Source organism: Atractosteus spatula, chromosome 1 (genome assembly GCF_055471065.1).
Source record: "Atractosteus spatula isolate fAtrSpa1 chromosome 1, fAtrSpa1.hap1, whole genome shotgun sequence".
Classification (NCBI taxonomy): Eukaryota; Metazoa; Chordata; class Actinopteri; order Semionotiformes; family Lepisosteidae; genus Atractosteus; species Atractosteus spatula.
The window spans coordinates 46,048,131-46,067,404 of record NC_142706.1 but is presented as its reverse complement, the minus strand read 5'-3'; the positions used below and the strand labels follow the sequence as shown (position 1 = coordinate 46,067,404).

The following is a 19,274-nucleotide window of genomic DNA, read 5'->3' as shown; positions in this document are numbered from 1 at the left end:
ATTTCTCATTTTTGACAAATTGTCATCAAGCAACACACACGTGTGTCATGTGGATTTTCAGGGCCTCTCGGGATTCCATTTACGGTGTTTCAAGATTGTTTGCATGGACTCTTACTAACTCACCTGGATAGTGAAAAAGACGGGCTCTGTGTGGATCTTTCCATCCACGAGGAAGCCATGATTGGTGCCATCGGAGGCCACAAAACTGAAGCGGTCAATCTGGGAGGGTCCCCCATCGTGTTTGTATGCCAGATCCATGTTGGCAAGCTGCAGCTGGGTGAAATTACCCTGGCCCATTGGCACACCCTGCAGGTAGAGCTGTCCATACTGCGGAGGCCGTGCTAGAAGGAAGTAGAGGTGGCTGGGCGGAGTGTCGGGATCGGAGAGGCTCAGAGCTTCTGGGGTCAGTGCTATCATTGAGCCGGCCGGGACCTGCAGGCCGGTGTTCCGGGACAGAGTCGGAAGCACACAGTCAGCTGTTTCCACGGTGATTTCCAGGGTGCCATTTCTGGTGGACAGGCCGTTGCTGACAACAAATCTAGCAATGAGAGAGGCAAGGCAGGCCTTCAGCATGTGTGTTTGCTCTCTTTTTCACCCCATCTACAGAAACAAGACGATAATGAACATGTTTTACTACAGCACATTCTCCAAGGGCACTATTGCTGACTACCTGAAATGCTTCTTTGGGGTTATTTCTGTTATGTATAAGGTGAGTCACCTTGAATAAAGAAAACTCACATACCTGAAATTCCCTAGAATCTCTAGCGTTAATCCAGGTCTATTAAACCAGTAGGTCTATAAACCAGTAATATAGAAGAGTAACAGAAATGCAGACGCAATAAGCACACAAGGTCCTGTATACTTAGTCTTTCTTATAACCCAGTTTTTTTCTTTGCTTTGCAGTAACTTTGTTTTCTAAAAACTTTTTCAAGTTTATTGGTATATCAAGTATATCAAATTTAAAGCCTGTCTGTCATTCAATATCCTGATAATGTTGTTCCGGTTAATCCTACAGAACTCAATAAATAATTACCTTAAAAAAAATAAAAACTTCATTGCCATTTTTGCTGTATGTCTCCAATGGCTAATATTACCTCATTTTTATTCTGTTTGTCACAGTAATAGTTTGCATGTACAGCTTTGATGGTGACATTCCTGTATGATGTAATTGCTGAAACACTAGCCTGGACATGAACATGACCTGGTTTAGCTATTACCCTGTAATATCTTTCGCTTTCCTCATTTGTTGCTCACCCAAAGTAAAACAGTTCTGATTTGATCCCCAAGCCATCATCTGTACATGTAACAATAATCACCAAAGTGCCAGTGCTAATGTCCTATACATGGGGTTCCTTAATCTAAGCTAAAAATGGGTAAAAAACAACTTAGTCATCTTTCATGAGTTCGTTTCTCTTGTGTTTGACTGGAATCAGTTACCCAAAGTTACTCATCCCTCATACCGAAAAGCCTCTCGGGGTGAAGTAGCTCTGTTGTCGTGCACATAGCACACCAAATGTGCTGCCACATCCATCTGGCTGAAAGTGGTGATGGCTATCCCTGGGTATCTGATGTACTCTAAGTGTCCGCTGGTGGGCGCTGAGGTGACAACATACAGAAGCTCTTCTGGTTTGTCTGTGCCATCGACTGCCAGCAGATTGTCAGTTGTCAACACTACCCGCTCTCCCCTGGATGTCCTCAGGGGTTTGATGAATACGGCAATGTCTCCTAGGACCGTGGTGAGAAAAAAATGAAAAGCAAGAGTTTCAGTGGAGGGAAAAAGTGAAACAAAACCTTTTAGCTGTTCCTCATTGAAACCGAGGGTGTTTCTTAAGGGTTAACATGAATTCTTTCACCCTCAGGAAGTCCAATGTTCTGAATGACTCGTCTTACAAACTTGACGTCTTTATCATGACCAGAAGCCGATTAATATGTAACTGATTGGGGCTACATAATATGGGTATCAGTCTGTTTTTCGTTTACTTTATTATGAGAAAAAGATCAGGATTAAAATGGCTTAATTATGGCAGAGTAATCATTTTACATGAATAATAAACTATGAATAGTAATATTACTATAGAGAGAAATCTACTTTAAAATATTGCAAGTCTACATGCCCCTAGAAGCATCTCTGAATCTATTGTATAGTAACTTGCAGTTTTAACGTTGGTCAAGCATAGATGTTTCTTGACAATATAAGTCAAACAGGCCTTATGTTTTGAGCACTCACCCTTCTCCATATCCTTTATGGAGATATAAAAGTGCTGAGGTGGAGACCTGTTTCTTCCATCAAACAGGTAGAAGATGAAGAAGTCCTGGCTATGGGAGCCCATTGATCCTGTGTGCAAATACCTGAGAAGGTTCATGTCTATATCGTCCTGAGTGCAGTTCATCCCTGCTGAGACAGACACCCAGTCCAAGCCTACCTGAGAGTACCACAGAGAGAACTGTTAGGAGCATGAGAATCACCACATTGGAAAGCACAACAGTAAGACAATATACAGCAACAATATACACATTTGTATTTATCCATACTTTTAGGCCACTTCACAACATTCCATCTGAGATAGATACATTCCTACTGTATATATAATCAATCAAACTAACTTCCAGAATGGAAAGAAGCAAAAGTAGATACAGGTAATGAAAACAAGAGCTGAAAGTGAGATGAAAGCAGTGATATTTTTGTGTGGCCAGTTAATATAATAGCCTTTTTACTTAATACCTGTGTTTAGACGGATAAATGCTCTACAGTATGTCTATTCTCACAAACGTAGGCCATTTACTGACCTTAAGCTGTAGTAATCCCTGTTTGGGTAGACTTTCAAACACATAGTGGATCTGATGCCCAGGTGTGTCATTGTCCCGTGCAAGCAGAACTGCACTGGAGATAATCCTGGCTTCTCCCATCTCTACTTCCAAACCATTATTCCTGCAAATGGAAAAAAATGCATTCAAAACCCTCATATTCATACCTGAACCCCCAAAGAAATTTCCAAAACAAAAAATAGCTAATTTTCTTATATACAGTATATGATGATAAAAATGTAAGAATGGCAAGCAGTAAAATGCTAGCAAACTGTACAATTTTTAAATTTTAGAGTGCAGATGTTTTTAGGGGCTCCTCTGTAAAATGTGGTTCGTCAAGTGTTATACTCCTTCATGTAGGAACACCAAGAATTACGTTTGTTGTGTTAGAATTTGGAGTGGTTGTCATGCTGTATAACCTTACCTAATGACTTGAGGCTTCTCATCATTGGTAGGAATAATTGTGACTGCTACATATTGTTGGATCTTATGTTTACCATCTGTCAGCTGAATGGCAAAACCATCAGACACACTCTCAGAGTCATCATGCATGTACATCAAATTCATTCCTAAAGGGTAAACAGCAATAAATTATAAGAGAATTTCCACACTCTTTCTAATAACAAACTGCCTGTTTTTTCAAGTCTAATATATAAGCATACTGAAACACATAACATTTTTCTCCTCTATCCTGTGGTCTCAATTCTTTGATGTGACACTGTTTGTTTGGCTTTTCAGGATATTTTGAGGCATTTGATATTGCTTTGTAGCTTTCCTATTCATTAGGGCGAAAGGAGATCCCAGATTTTCAGGAGAAAGAGACTTCAAAGAACAACAAAACAACTCCTTATCAAACATGTCATGAATGCTAAACAAATGTATTCCTCTACACCTTTCAATCATAATATATTAAAACTATTAATTTAAGTAAATTGTCATTTCAGCAATCAGTTCTGAAATTTTCTTTATTTTTATCTACTGTATTTCTTTCCTTCTTTTTGTTTTTTGCTTTGAGTGTGTGGAGGACGCTGTGTATATAACGCATCTTAATTGCTCCTTGAAAGGGTCGTGACTTGAAGCTTTAAAGCAACACACTGTGAAGACCATGCAAGGGCTTGGATTCTTGTGCAAGGCACCATATGCCCAGGATTGGGTTGGGACAACAGACCGTGTTTCAGGTCTTCCATGGTGAAGTCATACACGGAGAGCTCCGTGCTCTGCTGGTCTGCGGTGAGCCTTTTGTAGCGTGTGATGTCATTTCCATAGATTCCATTCATGATCAATCCGTGTCGGGGTGGCTGAACAATGGTGAAAACCAGCTCATTCCGGGGAACATCAAAGTCTACTACATTGATTATGGAAGGATCCAGCTCTTTCATCTTTCCCTCTTGCACCTTGAAAGAAGGAGGATGAAAGTGAGTCAAGATTAACACTAAAGTGCTGGATTTGTGACACACTAATGGACATGATTTTCACCTATGTGTGAGTTATGCATACCACTCTAAATATAAATGTGACTGTAAAACACAGGGCTTCATCCTGAGTGGATTTTTAATTAGAGTTTTTCAGATATGAAAAAAGTCTCCCTGTTTCAGAATACTTCAGATCATTATTTTTTCCATTGTGTTATTTGGAAAAAAGCAAGTCATGGAACATACCTTGAACATTAAAATGTACTGAGCTGCTAATGAATTGTAAAACTCTTTAAGAGTCTGATAAAATTTAGAGGTTTTAGATGTTAAGAAAGCATATTTAAATTCTTGCAAAATACCATCATCATTTTATATCATGACAATGGGATATGTTCCTTACAAAGATGCCAGGAAGAACACGGGTTGTACAAAAACCTGCAAGACTGGAATTTCATCTTGAGAGCAAGGTTGGTGGACAGTTTAGTAATAAGAAGACAAAGGTAAAGGACCAGTCTAGGCACCAATATTCTCAACTATTTTCCATAAACCATTAATGAAATGACAGCTTGGTGTTGAAGATTTTCTTCTGACTTACAGTAATATTTCTTGCCAAGAAATCAGGGGCTTCATCATTAGTGGGGTTTATAATTACGTAGAAAGGGGTTTCAACAGAACGGTGCTTGCCATCAGTCACGTACAGCATGAACTGATCTGTGGTGGGCTCAATCCTCTGGTGACGAGATTGCACATAGTTTATGTGAAGATTCTTCACATGGCTCAGAGCAAAAGAACCTAGCAGACAAAACGTGTCATGTTAGCGATCTTAACAACAGGTCATGTGCTTACCTGTCACTGGTAAACACTTCAGACTTCAAACAGATATACAGTGTACAGTAAGTAGTAAAGTTCAACAGTAAAACCAGTGAAACGAGAGGGGTTAAAAAATGTAAACAGTTTTGGAAAATGTACTACTAATTAAATATCTTGTTTGAAAATCACATATAATTGTATATACTGAGAAGAATTACAATGCAACATAAGTTCAGATGGTTTAATGCTTCTTCGTTTACAAAGGTTATGGAATGATTATTTAGTCCACAGTCAAACTGGATATTGAAACATTTTTCAATGAAAACCAAATTATGACTGTGATTAAGTATTAAAACACTGAAAATGAACCTGTAAACTAACCAAGAATTTACCAAAGGAATCAAGTTTGCCAAGAAGTAACACTTTGAATTTAACAGTTTAAATCGTTGATGCTACCATCTTCCCATATCCTTTCCCATACCAGCTTACGAAGAACAGGATAGATAATTATTATAATTTTTTTTAAACCATAATGAAAGTGAACGATTAATTCCAAAGCCAACCCGGAATATGAAATGTGTAATATCACACAATAAAATAATAGCAAATCATAATAACCACAATTAATGTTAGTAGCATATGTGAATGTTGTTGTTTAAATAGACTTACTGATGCTGATGCCCATATTGCTTTTCTCAAAGCCGGGACTTGGGAGGGTGTTCTCAATGTAGCCAAACTGTGGAGGGGAAACCAGGATGAACTCTAACTGCTCCAGAGGACTGTCTGCATCTCTGGCACTCAGGCTGTTGACAGTAATGGGGGCTGATCCTCCTTCATCAACAATAAACATCTCTCCTTTTTGAAGAAGAAAAAAGAAAAAGCAGTCTGTGCAACCTTTAAATCAAAGTGACTCAACAATAATTAAGCAATAAACCATTTCCTGTGTGTAGCAGGCACTGGTCAATTCAATGCTAGCATATACAGTAGTCCACTTCTTCAATCACATGGACATGAGATTTTCAAACAGGACAAGACACACAAGAAAACAAAAAGTATTTTCCTATGTCATAAAAAGAAAGAGTGAAATTACCTGTGATGATAATGGGAGGTTGGTTATCGACAGGAAATACAGTTATGTTGAGGTCATAGACAGGAAACGCATCATGAAGCCGAGTTGCAAGTATGACTGCTAAAGGCCCCTCGAAACAGCAGCCCTGATTGATTCCTGCTTCTCCATCCGAGACAACAAATGAAATGGTATCTGACTGTGGGTTCAATCCAATCTCCCCTCCTAGAACAAAATAACATCTGTTTACTGGTCTCTTTCACAAGGTAACACATGAAATGATAACAGTCGGTCAAGGATAACTACAGCACTTTAATGGGCAACAGCTCTCCAGTACTGATGATTATAATCATTTGTTGTGCTGTGGAATGCCATATTTTGGATTGTGTTATATAAAAAACTTTACGTACTGTACAGTACATAATTTTCTCTACTTTCTCAAGTGGTTAACATGGTGATAAGTTCTGGATTTGAACTTCAAACCTCCTCGTTCTCCAAGGTGCAGGCCGGGTGGAGACATTTTGTGTGATAAGGAGCAAAATTCAGATTTTCATTTGAATAGATAAGCTCTCGACTTTGTGTTTTGTTCAATTGTCTGAACTAAATTGCTTCGACTGTTTCCAAACCAGAGTGTAGCGGTCAGAGGTGTGACAGCCCTTATAGCACAGATATGCAGGCGACCAGTTCCAAGTGTTTTAAATTTGAGTTATTCCACTAGATAAATAGTTTGGTGCAAATCCGCCAGATCTTGAGAGGTCTTAACACATCAAACATCAAACATTACCAAAGCAAAGATTTTTCCCCAGACCCTATGTGTTTGCTAGTACCTGTATGTTTGTATGTGATGATCCCCGCAACTATGTCTTCCTGTACAAACCGATCCACAATATTCCCATTTTTACGCAAAACTCCATGGTGTGGCTGACGTGCGATCATGTAGCTGAGTTTGCTGTCATCACTATCACTGTCTGAGGCAAAGATGTATTCAGCAGTGATGACCACTTCCTCTCCCTCTGCACAGTCCAACACAGGAATTAGACCTGGCATTAATACTGGGGTTTCATCATTGACTGGGATCACCTACACACATAAAAACATTTTATTTGAACAGAGAAAGACATACATACTTTCTTTTTTATTATTTTGTTTTGAGATGGGAAGGCATGATAGGTTATCAGGGATGCCAGATGTAATAGAAAGACTCAAGCATGGAACATATGTTTGTGAGTGTTCTCTGATGACCCTGATATAAGTGACAGAGATATGGTGCGTGAGTAATAATCAGTACAATCGATATAATTCTTCGAGGACAATAAAAACAGCTTGAGCTCACCTTAACTTGCACAGCAAAGTCTGCTGAATTGATACCATCTGTAGCGATGAAGAAAATTGTGTCTTGCGTTGTTTCAGAACTGTCGTGGCGATATCTGTGGGGCCAAAACACATTTCACACATGTAATATTATCGTTCCAAAATTGTACTGGGCCTTTCTTTACAATAGTATTTGTTGTAGCAGTGTTACTGCCTTGTAGCTTGATCTCAGACGTTATGCAAGACTTGGCCAGGTCAGCACCAGGGTGGGATACTGCCATTAAAACCTAGGTTTGCTGCAGCAAGTGGTGTTGATGGACCAGTAGGTGGCGCTCTGATAAAGGCTGTCAATCATGACTAAATTCCATTCTGGGTTTGTACAATCAGCCCTAATGTTCCCACTGAATTTATTTCTATAAAGTCAGTTCTCTGTTGTGCCAGACTGTCCCACAGCAGAGACTGCATTTCAAAATTGATTTGTTTTGGCTTCATATCTCTCTTCACTGTTAATTTTGTACAAAGTAAGTGAAAAGCATATCAGATTTGCAAAGAAGTTCACATCAAAGGGAACTAATTTATAAATATAAATATTCTATAAAACATTTAGCATTACAAGAATTGGTATAATGGAATTCATGACATATATCTGACCTAACTTTCTGGCTTCTTAGGTCCTGCATTGTGAAGGTTTGTCCCTCTTTCATGGGGAATCCGTCCAGCTCAATCAGGCCATGCTGGGGTGCTCTCTTGATTTCCACCTTCAGTCTGCTCTCTGTGGAATCCTGGTCTGTTATCAGCAGGTGGTTAGCAGTTATCTGACACTGCCCTCCCTCCTCTACTGTCAACTGCTTTGCAAACACCTGTAAACACAATCCACAAATACAGTAGTATTCCACAGTCTCATTAGGCTCCCACTTTCCTTTGAAAATACATACAAATCTTGCAATTCCTATTTTCATAGCAGCTAGCTTTTATAATTGCTCAGACACTCAACATTTAACGGATACAGGATTTTGTAGTATCACAGCTTTGAAGTCTAAATTTCCTCAAAAGAAAATCAAGTCACGTTTAGAAAGTAAAAAAAGTCTTTTCTGTTACTCTGATTTGAGTCTATATTTAAAGTCATTCTTTTACAGCATCTAGATTATACTCTTACTAATGGATTATTGGAATATTAAATTTTATTGGTATGGTTTCCAAAGGCTGATGTGCTGAATTTCTTTACAAAAAGAAAGTCTGAAAACAGCCACAAAGCCAAACTGTAGAAGCCAATGTCTTGCGATTCTTGAAGAACTAACTACTGTAGATGAGAACCTTAGGTGAATTAAGTATGATCATTCAAATAACCCTGACAGACCAGAACATCTCCTCTTATTTGTAACCTTTCTTTTGTCCTCGTGTTACAATCAACCTCAGTCATTTCTTTCAGGATTTTGAAGGTTTCAAACCGACCAGCCCTCAACTGCCACCTTCTAAAGCTTTTCATTAGGAATATCAAAACCCAAGAATTAAGTGTACTAAAAGGTTAATGGAGTGTTTAAGCCACAATAAAACTTGGCTGAGGGCTGACCTCCTGGTCAGAGGACGAGGAAGATGGAACCGCAATGCAGAGTGAGGAGTGACCAAGGTGACAGGGATGGAATGGAGGAGGTATATAAAAAATATATGTGAGGGAGAGAAGGTATTCTGGTGAGGAAAGGACATCAGGAGTGATTTCGAATTCCTTCCGAACCTGTGTTATAAACTCAATTTAGGATTATTCTGTGTTTTATTGTAAAGTCACACCTATTAGGTAAACCTGATGTTTCAGACTATCAGCAGCCAGCAGCCATATCACTCTGCAACTCACAACTGGCAACCCACTGAAGCTCAGCAGGTGTGAGTCTGGTCAGTACCTGGATGGGAGACCTCCTGGGAAAAACTAAGGTTGCTGCTGGAAGAGGTGTTAGTGGAGCCGGCAGGGGGCGCTCACCTAATGGGTCCTAATGCCCCAGTATAGTGATGGGGACACTATACTGTAAACAGGTGCCGTCTCTTGGATGAGATGTAAAACCGTGGTCCTAAATCTCTGTGGTCATTAAAAATCCCAGGATGTGTCTCGAAAAGAGGAGGGGTGTAACCTACCCCAAATTTCCCATTGGCCTTTATCAATAATGGCCTCCTAATAATCCCCATCTATGAACTGGCTTCATTACTCTGTTCTCCTCTCCACTGATAGCTGATGTGTGGTGAGCGTTCTGGCGCACTATGGTTGCTGTCGCATCATTCAGGTGGATGCTGCACATTGGTGGTGGTGGAGGGGAGTCCCCATTACCTGTAAAGCGCTTTGAGCACTATATAAGTGTAAGCAATCATTAATTATTATTAATTATCCAAGTGCTGCTCAATGAAGCACAATGGGGCAGACTAAAAACAGGGCATGTTATGTTGAGTATAACTGTCCTTACATCAAAGCCGATGCTAATTCTAGTATCTAACGAGCTGAGCCTCATTTCTCTTGGAGTTCTCTCAGGATGACTGCTTGAGTCTTCTGTCTGTAATACCTCAGGAGCCTGGTTATCCACAGGCAACACTGTGATGTTGAAACAGATGCCAACGATGGTGCCACCCTGTTGGTTTGTGACAGAGAAGATGAACTGTATGTGTTGTGAGGTGGGTCCAATATCTGTGATTGGAGGCATATAGGCAACTTTCATGTAGTTGACAGCATGCTGAAAAGAAAAAAACAAACAAAAAGCCTGTTGGGAAACAGAATAACAATGCAATAACAAGAAAAATGTAAGTGTAGTCATTCACTGAGGTTCCAGACTTTCTGTCGTTGTAGTGGATAATTAAGAAACCACATCCCAAACCACACTGTAACAAACCCACCTCTGTGTTAAAAAACAAAAGAGTTTCCTGTTCATAAAAATAAAGGACAGTTTCTGCATCTTATTACATGTTTCTCCTTGATCAAATGTTTAAATCACTTTGCTTGCTAATGTTACCATGTTTATAACCTAGAACTCCCAGTACATCACCATTTTAAAGAATGTTTATTTTTTACTTTAGAATAACAGTTTGTGAACATCTAAACAATGCTTTTGTTAATAATAAAGTCTTATCTGTCTTCCCCCTTATCTGCATATCATTATCTACTGTACCTTTGTAAAAAGCTCTGGGAGCACCTGGAAATATGTGAATATAAACATGTTGTATTAAAGTGTGCAACAGCTGCAAGAAGTTACAGACATGAAACTGAACTTTGTGGGTGGTTTGTTGTTGCACTATTTTGCTTGTGTTTTCCTAATTTAAATCTGCAGATATGACGTGGAAGAAATCCCCAATGCTGCTGTGACATCCTGAACAAATATCTGAAAAAAATGCTCAAAAAGAGAATTCAGACCTGTGTGAATGACCTCAGCACTGGAGCGCTGGGATCTTTAGTGCATTTTGGAATGCTGTCAACCAGGAATAACTTCCCAGCATCAGGTCTCCTGTTCAACAAAGTAGAGTAAAAAGCATAGCATAGATCTGTCAGTTACAGCAAAGGTTTAAACACTCCAGCTGATGAAGTAGCCAAACCAACAAGAATTAGAAGAGCAGACTCTCCAATGAGATGTAGGACAGTAGACTTCAGCCCAGGATTAACAATTCAACGGTCAAGACTTACCTTACCACAAGGTGTACACATACAGTAGTAGAATGTACAGTAACTATTCAAGCATCATATTTTGAAGGCTACTGTATATTTAATAATTAGTCTGTGGTTCCTGAGGCCTTTTGAGCTATGATAGGTTTTGGAAAACTGTATTTTTGTTACTTGAAGAATAGGACGGCTTAGTTACATTTCCTAATACTGTGGTTAATTCTGATTTAAACATAAAGACAACCAGAAACTTGAAAAGAGAGAAATTAAAGACCTTGCCAATACAGTCAAAATACTGCCTAATAAACTTTATGTGATCTGAGATCTGATTTCAAGACTCACCCATAAATGCTGGTGTAGAAGGGAGGTGTGGTTATGGTGTAGGCCAGTTCCTGGTCAGGTGACTCAGGATCTGTGAAGTGAAGCTGCTTCTTAGTCAGGTGAATTACCTCTGTCTCTTTGACAACCAGATGCCGAGTAACCCCAGGCACTTCTTTTGGAAGTTGGTCATGGACAGGGGTTATGTGCACTACTACAACCTGCAGTACAAAGTTTAACAGCATAGGTCAAAGAGAAACACACTTTTGAAACCTCATATTGCCATTTTCCAATATAATTATAATATTCGGGGACTTGCAAATAATAATCTATCTTACATTGAAAAAGAAGGAAAATGATATTATGTTTCATTGTTTCGTCACCAAATAAAATGAAAATGTGGCAAATGACATATGACAGATATTCTAAACTGCACAAATAATGACAAACCTGAGGCTCAGAGAGATTGGGTGGGTCATGGCTGTCCGAGAGAACAACTTCAAAGGAGTCCTCAAAGACCTCATTGCCAAGGTGGCGGTAATAAACAACTGAATTGAATAAGTCTCTTTGGAGGAAGCGACTGACAGGATACCCTGAGAGGAAAAGAAAAAATCACATGAACTTTCTGGCAGTATTCACAAAATGAAGGCCTCAATGGCTGAGGCTGAGATATGGTGCTGTCTGTGGGAAAAGCAACCTGCCAGAACTGCCTGGGTCTGTTAATATGAAATTCTAATGATGGAATTTTACCCTTCTGTGATCCAGAAAAAATAAAACAAATGGCAAACAGCCTTTAGCCAGTGAATTGACTCTGTAGAAATTATGAAGCCCTTCAGTTCTGAAGTAATTTAGTCAATTATGGTTTAAGTCAGAGAAGTGTCTATTTGTGGGACTTGGACAGGATTTCTTTCAGACCATGATACGCTTTGCCCCAAATGCACGATATTTACAGTGTCGAGTCCTTAGATCCCTCAGCAGAGAGCCTCACCTGTAAGTCCAGGCCCTGGTATCTTGGTGACTTCCCCAGCCTGTGGGAGGCGTGTAATGTTGAAGAGGATGTAGTCGTCAATGGAGTCTAGGTCGGAGGCCTGCAGTGTGGAGCCTTGGATAAGTGCCGTCTGCCCCTCACACAGCTCCAACACCACATTAGTGATGAGGAAAGGGGGGCTGTCATCCTTTGGGAGAATGTTAATGGGGAACTTGTGGCGGATGCTGTGGCGGCCATCAAATATTCGAAAGCCAACAAAGTCTTTGGTGGTGTCGCTGTCATCATGGTGATACTGAACCACACCGGCCTTGATGTCATTCACGCTGAACATGAAGCCTTTCCCCCCTGTGAATTGAACACAAAGCAGTGACAGGATTCCATGAGCTCATCAAGATTTATGATATTTATATTGTAATCTATGCTAATTTAAATTGCCTTTCTGTCAAAATAATGAACTATAGTGCTTTTTATTGGCACCCAGGGTTAAACACAAGGAGGTAGGGCTTTGAGATTGATGTGATTGGGCTTAAACATGACAGAGACTGTGCTTTTAATAAAAAAAATATTAAAAAATCCTGCATAACACTTATGTAAGTTCTTTTAACACTAAATGAAGATTCATGTTGGTAGTAAATGGGCAGATTGAGATAAAAAGACTCACCCAGCATCATCTCTATATCTAATTTTATTTCTCCTTCACCACAATAACAAATAAACTGTGGTAGCTTACATAAACTCCAAATTATTATTTATAGAGAAGGTGTAAAACTACGTTGTTATAGACATCCTGGTTTCTGTCTTTTAACCATTTGACACTAGCACAAAAAGAGTAGAGCCATTTTGTGGATTACTTTGTGAAAAAGATAGGCGTCAGAATGTCCCTTTATGAAGCCTAGATGAAATGATGGGATTCATTTGACTCAGTGCCCAAAATAATTACAGTAACATTACTTAAAAATCTAAACATGATTTTTTTTACTTTATTTGTCTTCACTGTGCTCTAAATAACATATAAAAAGATCTGCATATCTCATATCTGGAATCTGGACTCTACATCACTTTCAAACATTCATAAGAACATAAGTGAATGAGAGGGTGCCATTTAATTGATCCAGGGATCTCTTCCAGTTGGGGCAGATGGTGCAGACTAAAACAGGGCATGTTATGTTGAGTACAACTGTCCTTACAATTCCAGCCATTTCTTGAATGAAGCCAAAGTCATCATCAATATGGTCACTGTGGACAGGTCATACCATTTTCGGCTATTATTTACATAATCATTTTAGAGATTGGTGTGGCTCCTGCTCAAGCTGTATAGTTCTATAACAGCTGTAGTTTTCACTGTTGCATAGTGAGACAAATGCCTGTTTGCAGCCTCTAATCTCCTGATTCAGTGCTGATAGGGAAACTACAAGTCTATACTCATAGAAACAACTTGACATTTATAGAACACAGTTAAGTTGTTAACTTAGTGCGGGTTGTTGGTTCGTAATGTCACTCAATTTCCTATGCAGCTCATAGTTGTTGGATTTTCTGCTACTGTACCTCTCACAGTAAGTCTGCCATGCTGCAGCCCATCTACCGTGATGAGACGCACGGCTCCCAGGTTATCATTGTCAACAATCTGGAGTTGCTCCCAAGTTATGGGCCGGGACTGTCCTTCCAGAAGACTGAGGCCTGGAAGAATCCAGGGAAAGAAGCTGGTCAGTTCACAAAGATCTGGTTCTGATATCACTTTGTAAGAAGACTTCTGGTGCTGTTCATCTGTATTCTAAAAGACGTAAATTGTAACTGAACCAAAGCCAAACCAATTTAGGAAAGAAAAAGATATTACTCTATTGCAAGAGTTCATTAATCCATTTTCAAAAAGCACCAATGAATTAAATGTACTTAGTTCTCTATCTAATTCTGCTACTGAGTAACGATTTTAAGGTGTGTGCCTTTTCAATTCAAGGTAGAATACTTGAAGTTGTACCTTCATCAAAGATCTACAATGCTACCGAAATCGGTCCACGTCAAAGTTTAGTTCGATAGTCCATGAACAATAAGACTCACCCATATTCCAAGAAACCCTGGGAGCATTGGTGTCTGCGGTCCTGATTGATAAATGAACTGTAATTGGAGGGCTTTTCTCAAAGAAGAAATCATGGACCTCAAACTCCACCTGTTAAATAAGGAATGTAAGTTTATCACATTTCTATTAGATATAGATAATGTACTTAGTATAGGAAATAACAAGTATATACCAATATTAGAGAGAAACATGAGAGTGTCACCAACATAGTGATGAAATATGTTCACACTTTGAGTGATGCTGAAATTTTGTCGATCAGCATTTGCCAAAAGTTTAAAGAAAGAAAGATCAATAATGATGATAATAAGAAGATACCTCAAAGTTCCTGCGCTCAGTGTGACTGGTGTTTGGCGGCTGATAAGCAATGAGCACGTCATTGAGGTCCCCCCAGGTGAAGGAGGAGATGGGCTTTGTGTGATCCGACAGGTGGGTGATGTAGCCTTCTGGAGGCGGCTTGGTTACATTGAACACCAGTAGCGATTTAGGACTCTCTCCATCTTTTGCATCCAAGGTTGCAGTGCTCAGTGGCGTGAGAATGAACTGGTCTACTTCCAGGATGAACATGGACATGAAGGCGGCTTTAGGAGGCTGGTTTGGAACTGCGTTCTTGATGTGGACTGGGATCCAGGCGTGTTCTGACTAATCACAAAAAACAGATTTTAAATGATCTCAGCATTACAGTGTATTCACACACGCTATTTCAGATTTTTCACTCCTAGTACGTAAATACAGTATAAGTTGTTTTCTATTTTAAAAGCCCGCCTTGAAGCCCTAAACCTTTCAGAATCATCATCCTGTTTCTTCTTTCATTTGTACCTAACACTCTTGAGCTGACCATGCACAACCAACTCTCTGCTTTCCTCTTGGAGCACTTGCTGCTTGAACTATCCCGTTTGATTTTCACTCTGCGCACTTGACACAAGCTCCTCTCTTCTCTGTTAATGATTCACACCTCTGACGTCAGAGGGTCACTCTCCTGTAAAGACTCTCTGGCCTTGGAATTTCTAGTGCTGCTCACACCTGGCTTTCTTCCTATCTCCTGCCTCCCTCTCTCCCTTTGCTTTTTTTTGCCATCTTCACTCCCCCCTTCCACTAGACATTTTGTACTCTCTTTCTGTTCTTCCATGTTCTCCCACTGTTCTTCCCTGTTCAGTCTCAGTTTCCGCCCTGAAGGTGAAGGTGGGACAGAGAGTGGACAGCTACTGCAACCCCCTCCCCAACTGGTACACCTGCCATTTACAAGCCCTGAGGGAAAGGGGTAGTTCTGAATAGCCAATCAGGCCCATTCAGTGAGCAGAGGGAGGACAAATCTTGCATGAACACAGGGAGAGAAAGAGGAAGAACATATCAAATCCACACAGACAGATGGCAATGGCTAGAAACAAACCTAACCTTGAAGCTGTGAGGCAGGAGCACAAAGCACCACCCTGCCATGTTACCTTGTTAATCCTCATTCTCTAAAATAATGATAATATCATCTGCCTTCACATATCCTATACAGCTTAAATGACTTGTTTTTTTAATTGATTTCAAATTTACTAAATTATTACACTTTGCCCAACAAATACTTCTATTGTTCCTAAATCCATCTTTTTAAATAATGGAGCTTTGTTCTGCAGATTTGTGGGGGGAAAATATTATGTTTATTACCTGGATTATATATGAAAGATTATGATTACTACCTGGATTATGTTCTTGCTCCTGGTGTCAGTGAGGTCAAGTCTTATAGCAACGTAGTCAACATTAGGAGAGGGTGGATCTAAGTGCTGATATCTAAGGCCCATTACCAGGAAGTCATCACAGGGCACTTTGGTGGTCTGGATCAGTTTCAGTCCTTTGCGGCAGATCTCATCTTTACACTTGGCCCCAGCCCTGTTAACTGTGGGTAGAATAATACAATAACAGTAAATTCTTCTAGGCCATAAATCTTCTGGGCCATTTTATGATTTTAGACTTTATGGAGAGACACAATCCCAAAGAGCATACAGCATTAATAGACATCTTTACAGTTTACTGACAATGTAACATACTGGGATTTCAGTAAATCAGTTTAAACACTGACATAGTTCTGTGTTCATGACACAGATCTCATAACAGAAGTGTATAAGAATATAATCGCTGATTGAATCTCTTCCAGAGGGTTGTAACACTTGCCATCTAAACGCAACATAAGATAATCTAAGACAATGGCTCTTTGATGTTTCTTCTGGGTCACACAGGGTTATAACAGGATTTTCACCTCTGCACACAGATTATACCATCCTTAAAAACAATCACTAAAGCTCCAGCCATACTTATTCTCTGTCGAATTGGGACAAAGCTGTGTGGCTCATCTCCTCTTGGCTCAATAAGCTCAGGCTCCCCAACCACCAGCTGCCCATGGGCGGGAAGATGTGTCTCCTGGGTGGCCACTCTCACTGTACACTCCAGGTTTGGCCTGAGGTCATAGTGAAAGGACACCACATTGCCGTCGAGAGTGTCCGACAGACTGTAAAACTCAGGCACCTCCAAGGACTTTGGACCTAGCTTGATGATGTTGCAATCTGGTCTAGTCAGCTCTACGCGGAGAAGGAAGACCTCTGTGTGTGTCTCTGTTTCTGTAAATCTGAACAGAAGGTAGACTCATTAATGCCCTTTACTTTGTAAGATTTAAAGTGCTATTTGTAGCCTGCGGCTATTTCTAAATTCGGCTTACTGTGCTTGAACATATCAAAAACTACAGTACTTGTTATTTTTCAGCATTAGCTTTTGAATCTTTAGGAAACCTGCTATGGACTTTTAATTACATGTTTTCTCTGTACATGGTGTACACATACTGTACTTCTATGGCATGTACTGTGGCAGATTTTCTGTGTCAATACAACACATTGTATATAGTCAAGATACAATGACATGAAGATTAATCCTCCTTTTCGAGAGATGACAAAATACACATAGTCCAGATTTGCTTTTATGATGTGTTACCTACACAGTGCCAGTGGATAATTATATTTGTAGCAGGGACAGGGCTTAATAGTTTTTAGGTCACTCACTCGCCTTCCAATTTTATTTAATTTTCACAAGTGAAATGTCATATATTTTCCGGGTAAAAATCACTGAGTTTGAATGTTTGTCCAGTTTAACCATATATTTTCCTTTTGAGGAAAAAAATTAAATATGATATTCACATTTAAATATTTTCAAGCACCTTAAGTGGTGAATGAAGTGTGATTGACAAATGATTCAGAAAAAGAAAATTATTCAGTATTCAACTTCGGATTAAATGTAGAAGATATTGCAGGTCTCCAGGACTAAGATCACAGTCCTGTGAGCCAGAGGCAAGATGAAATAAAGTTATTGGAATTAAATTGTCTCCTTGATTTAACTTACCTGTAAAGCCGAAGCATGATTTGGTCTTCGTCCAGAATTGGACAGCCATTGTGGACATATTTCACTTCATCTGTCAGAAAGTGACAGTCAAAAACCTGGAAGAATGTGTATCATTAAAATATCTACCAGGAAAAAAGGAAACAACAAAACCTGTCACTTCCATGAGCTGACATCCTGTCTACTGTGGTCATTTCATAGGTTTGTACATATGGACCATGAAGAGAATAGTAAGTATGACTTCATGTATGGATTTACATTACCATTGGCCTCCTGTCTCTGGTGGCCAGGTCTGTATTAAAGGCCTGCGTTTCTGTTGAGGAAATGCCTTACTTACTATCTTGGGGCACTTCCGTAGTAGATAACAGCGTATAAGCACAAAAGTCTCTGGATTTTCACAGTGGTTTGTTATATACCCTCACCACCATATCACTAAGCAGAAGAATGGAAATGTGAAATGTCAGGAGAAAAAAAAAGTCTGTCACTTTGTATTCAATGGGATGCAGACCTCTGTGTATTGCTTTTTTACATTATCCTTCATCCACTGGGGAAGTTCAGGCAAGCAGTAAAGTTGTGACTGTAAATTAAACACAGCACGAATAATGCCTGCATTCCTGCACATTCCAATGCAATGAAACGGAACAGAAGTGGGTTGTAGCAGACAAAGGAATGTGCTTATGCTGGTGTCAACTGCCACACTTCAAAGGACGGCCTTGAAAACAACAAAATATATAAAGGCATGACACCCTTACATGGATAGCTAAAGGACTAGGAACAACAACGTGTCTTTATCACAAATTATTTAAAATAATGCTTCCATTTAAAGAAAATCTACTTTCAAGACAGAAGTCTTGACCTGATTTCCAGAAAACATCAAGTTTGTAGCGCTAAATCATGTTTGTTTTTTTCTTAAAAGAGAAGTCTTGTTACATGTCTCTTAGGTTGTACCTGTTCCTCTTCCTGACTGAATGACCTATTCAACAACTCTGCCAAGTTAGCAAGTCTTCCATTCTAGAATATAGCACTAACAATGAGACACAATTTATTTGAAGCACCACAGCGAAATCAATTTGAGGTGTGAGTTTGTAAAATTGAATTTTAAAAATAAATAATTTATACATTTTTACATTTATATAGCTCTTTTACACTCCACTCAAAGCACTTTACAGGAAATGAGGACTCTGCTCCACTACTACCAATGTGCAGCATCCACTTGTATGATGCAACAGCAACCAAACTGCACCAGTACACTCACCACACATTAGCTACCAGAGAGGAGGAGAACAGAGTGATGAAGCCCATTCATGGAGATTATTAGGAGGCCGTGATTGGTAAAAGCTGAGTGGAAATTTGGCCAGGACACCAGGGTTAACATCTCTACTCTTTTTGAGAAACAATCTGGGATTAATGACCACAGAGAATCAGGATCTCAGCTGTACATCTCATCCAAAGGATAGGATAGTGTCTTTTTTACAGTATAGTGTCCCCAACACTAT

General features: G+C 39.6%; 1 protein-coding gene across 1 annotated transcript in view; it reads right to left on the bottom strand.

Annotated features, from left to right (window-relative positions):
• The window catches only part of frem1a (Fras1 related extracellular matrix 1a), a 61,543-nt gene that overhangs the window by 14,812 nt on the left and 27,457 nt on the right, over positions 1-19,274 (bottom strand). Inside the window, exons 3-25 of the mRNA XM_088916640.1 lie at positions 17,782-17,876; positions 16,707-17,017; positions 16,095-16,291; positions 14,728-15,051; positions 14,394-14,502; positions 13,884-14,015; positions 12,339-12,683; positions 11,801-11,943; positions 11,375-11,571; positions 10,790-10,880; positions 9,948-10,115; positions 8,056-8,264; positions 7,427-7,520; positions 6,921-7,173; positions 6,118-6,318; positions 5,697-5,882; positions 4,813-5,009; positions 3,974-4,199; positions 3,230-3,374; positions 2,788-2,929; positions 2,228-2,423; positions 1,461-1,725; positions 124-538 (exon numbers count right to left, since the gene is read on the bottom strand). Of these exons, the coding sequence (XP_088772766.1) occupies positions 124-538; positions 1,461-1,725; positions 2,228-2,423; positions 2,788-2,929; positions 3,230-3,374; positions 3,974-4,199; positions 4,813-5,009; positions 5,697-5,882; positions 6,118-6,318; positions 6,921-7,173; positions 7,427-7,520; positions 8,056-8,264; positions 9,948-10,115; positions 10,790-10,880; positions 11,375-11,571; positions 11,801-11,943; positions 12,339-12,683; positions 13,884-14,015; positions 14,394-14,502; positions 14,728-15,051; positions 16,095-16,291; positions 16,707-17,017; positions 17,782-17,876 (4,641 nt within the window). The remainder of the gene's footprint in view (positions 1-123; positions 539-1,460; positions 1,726-2,227; positions 2,424-2,787; positions 2,930-3,229; positions 3,375-3,973; positions 4,200-4,812; positions 5,010-5,696; positions 5,883-6,117; positions 6,319-6,920; positions 7,174-7,426; positions 7,521-8,055; positions 8,265-9,947; positions 10,116-10,789; positions 10,881-11,374; positions 11,572-11,800; positions 11,944-12,338; positions 12,684-13,883; positions 14,016-14,393; positions 14,503-14,727; positions 15,052-16,094; positions 16,292-16,706; positions 17,018-17,781; positions 17,877-19,274) is intronic.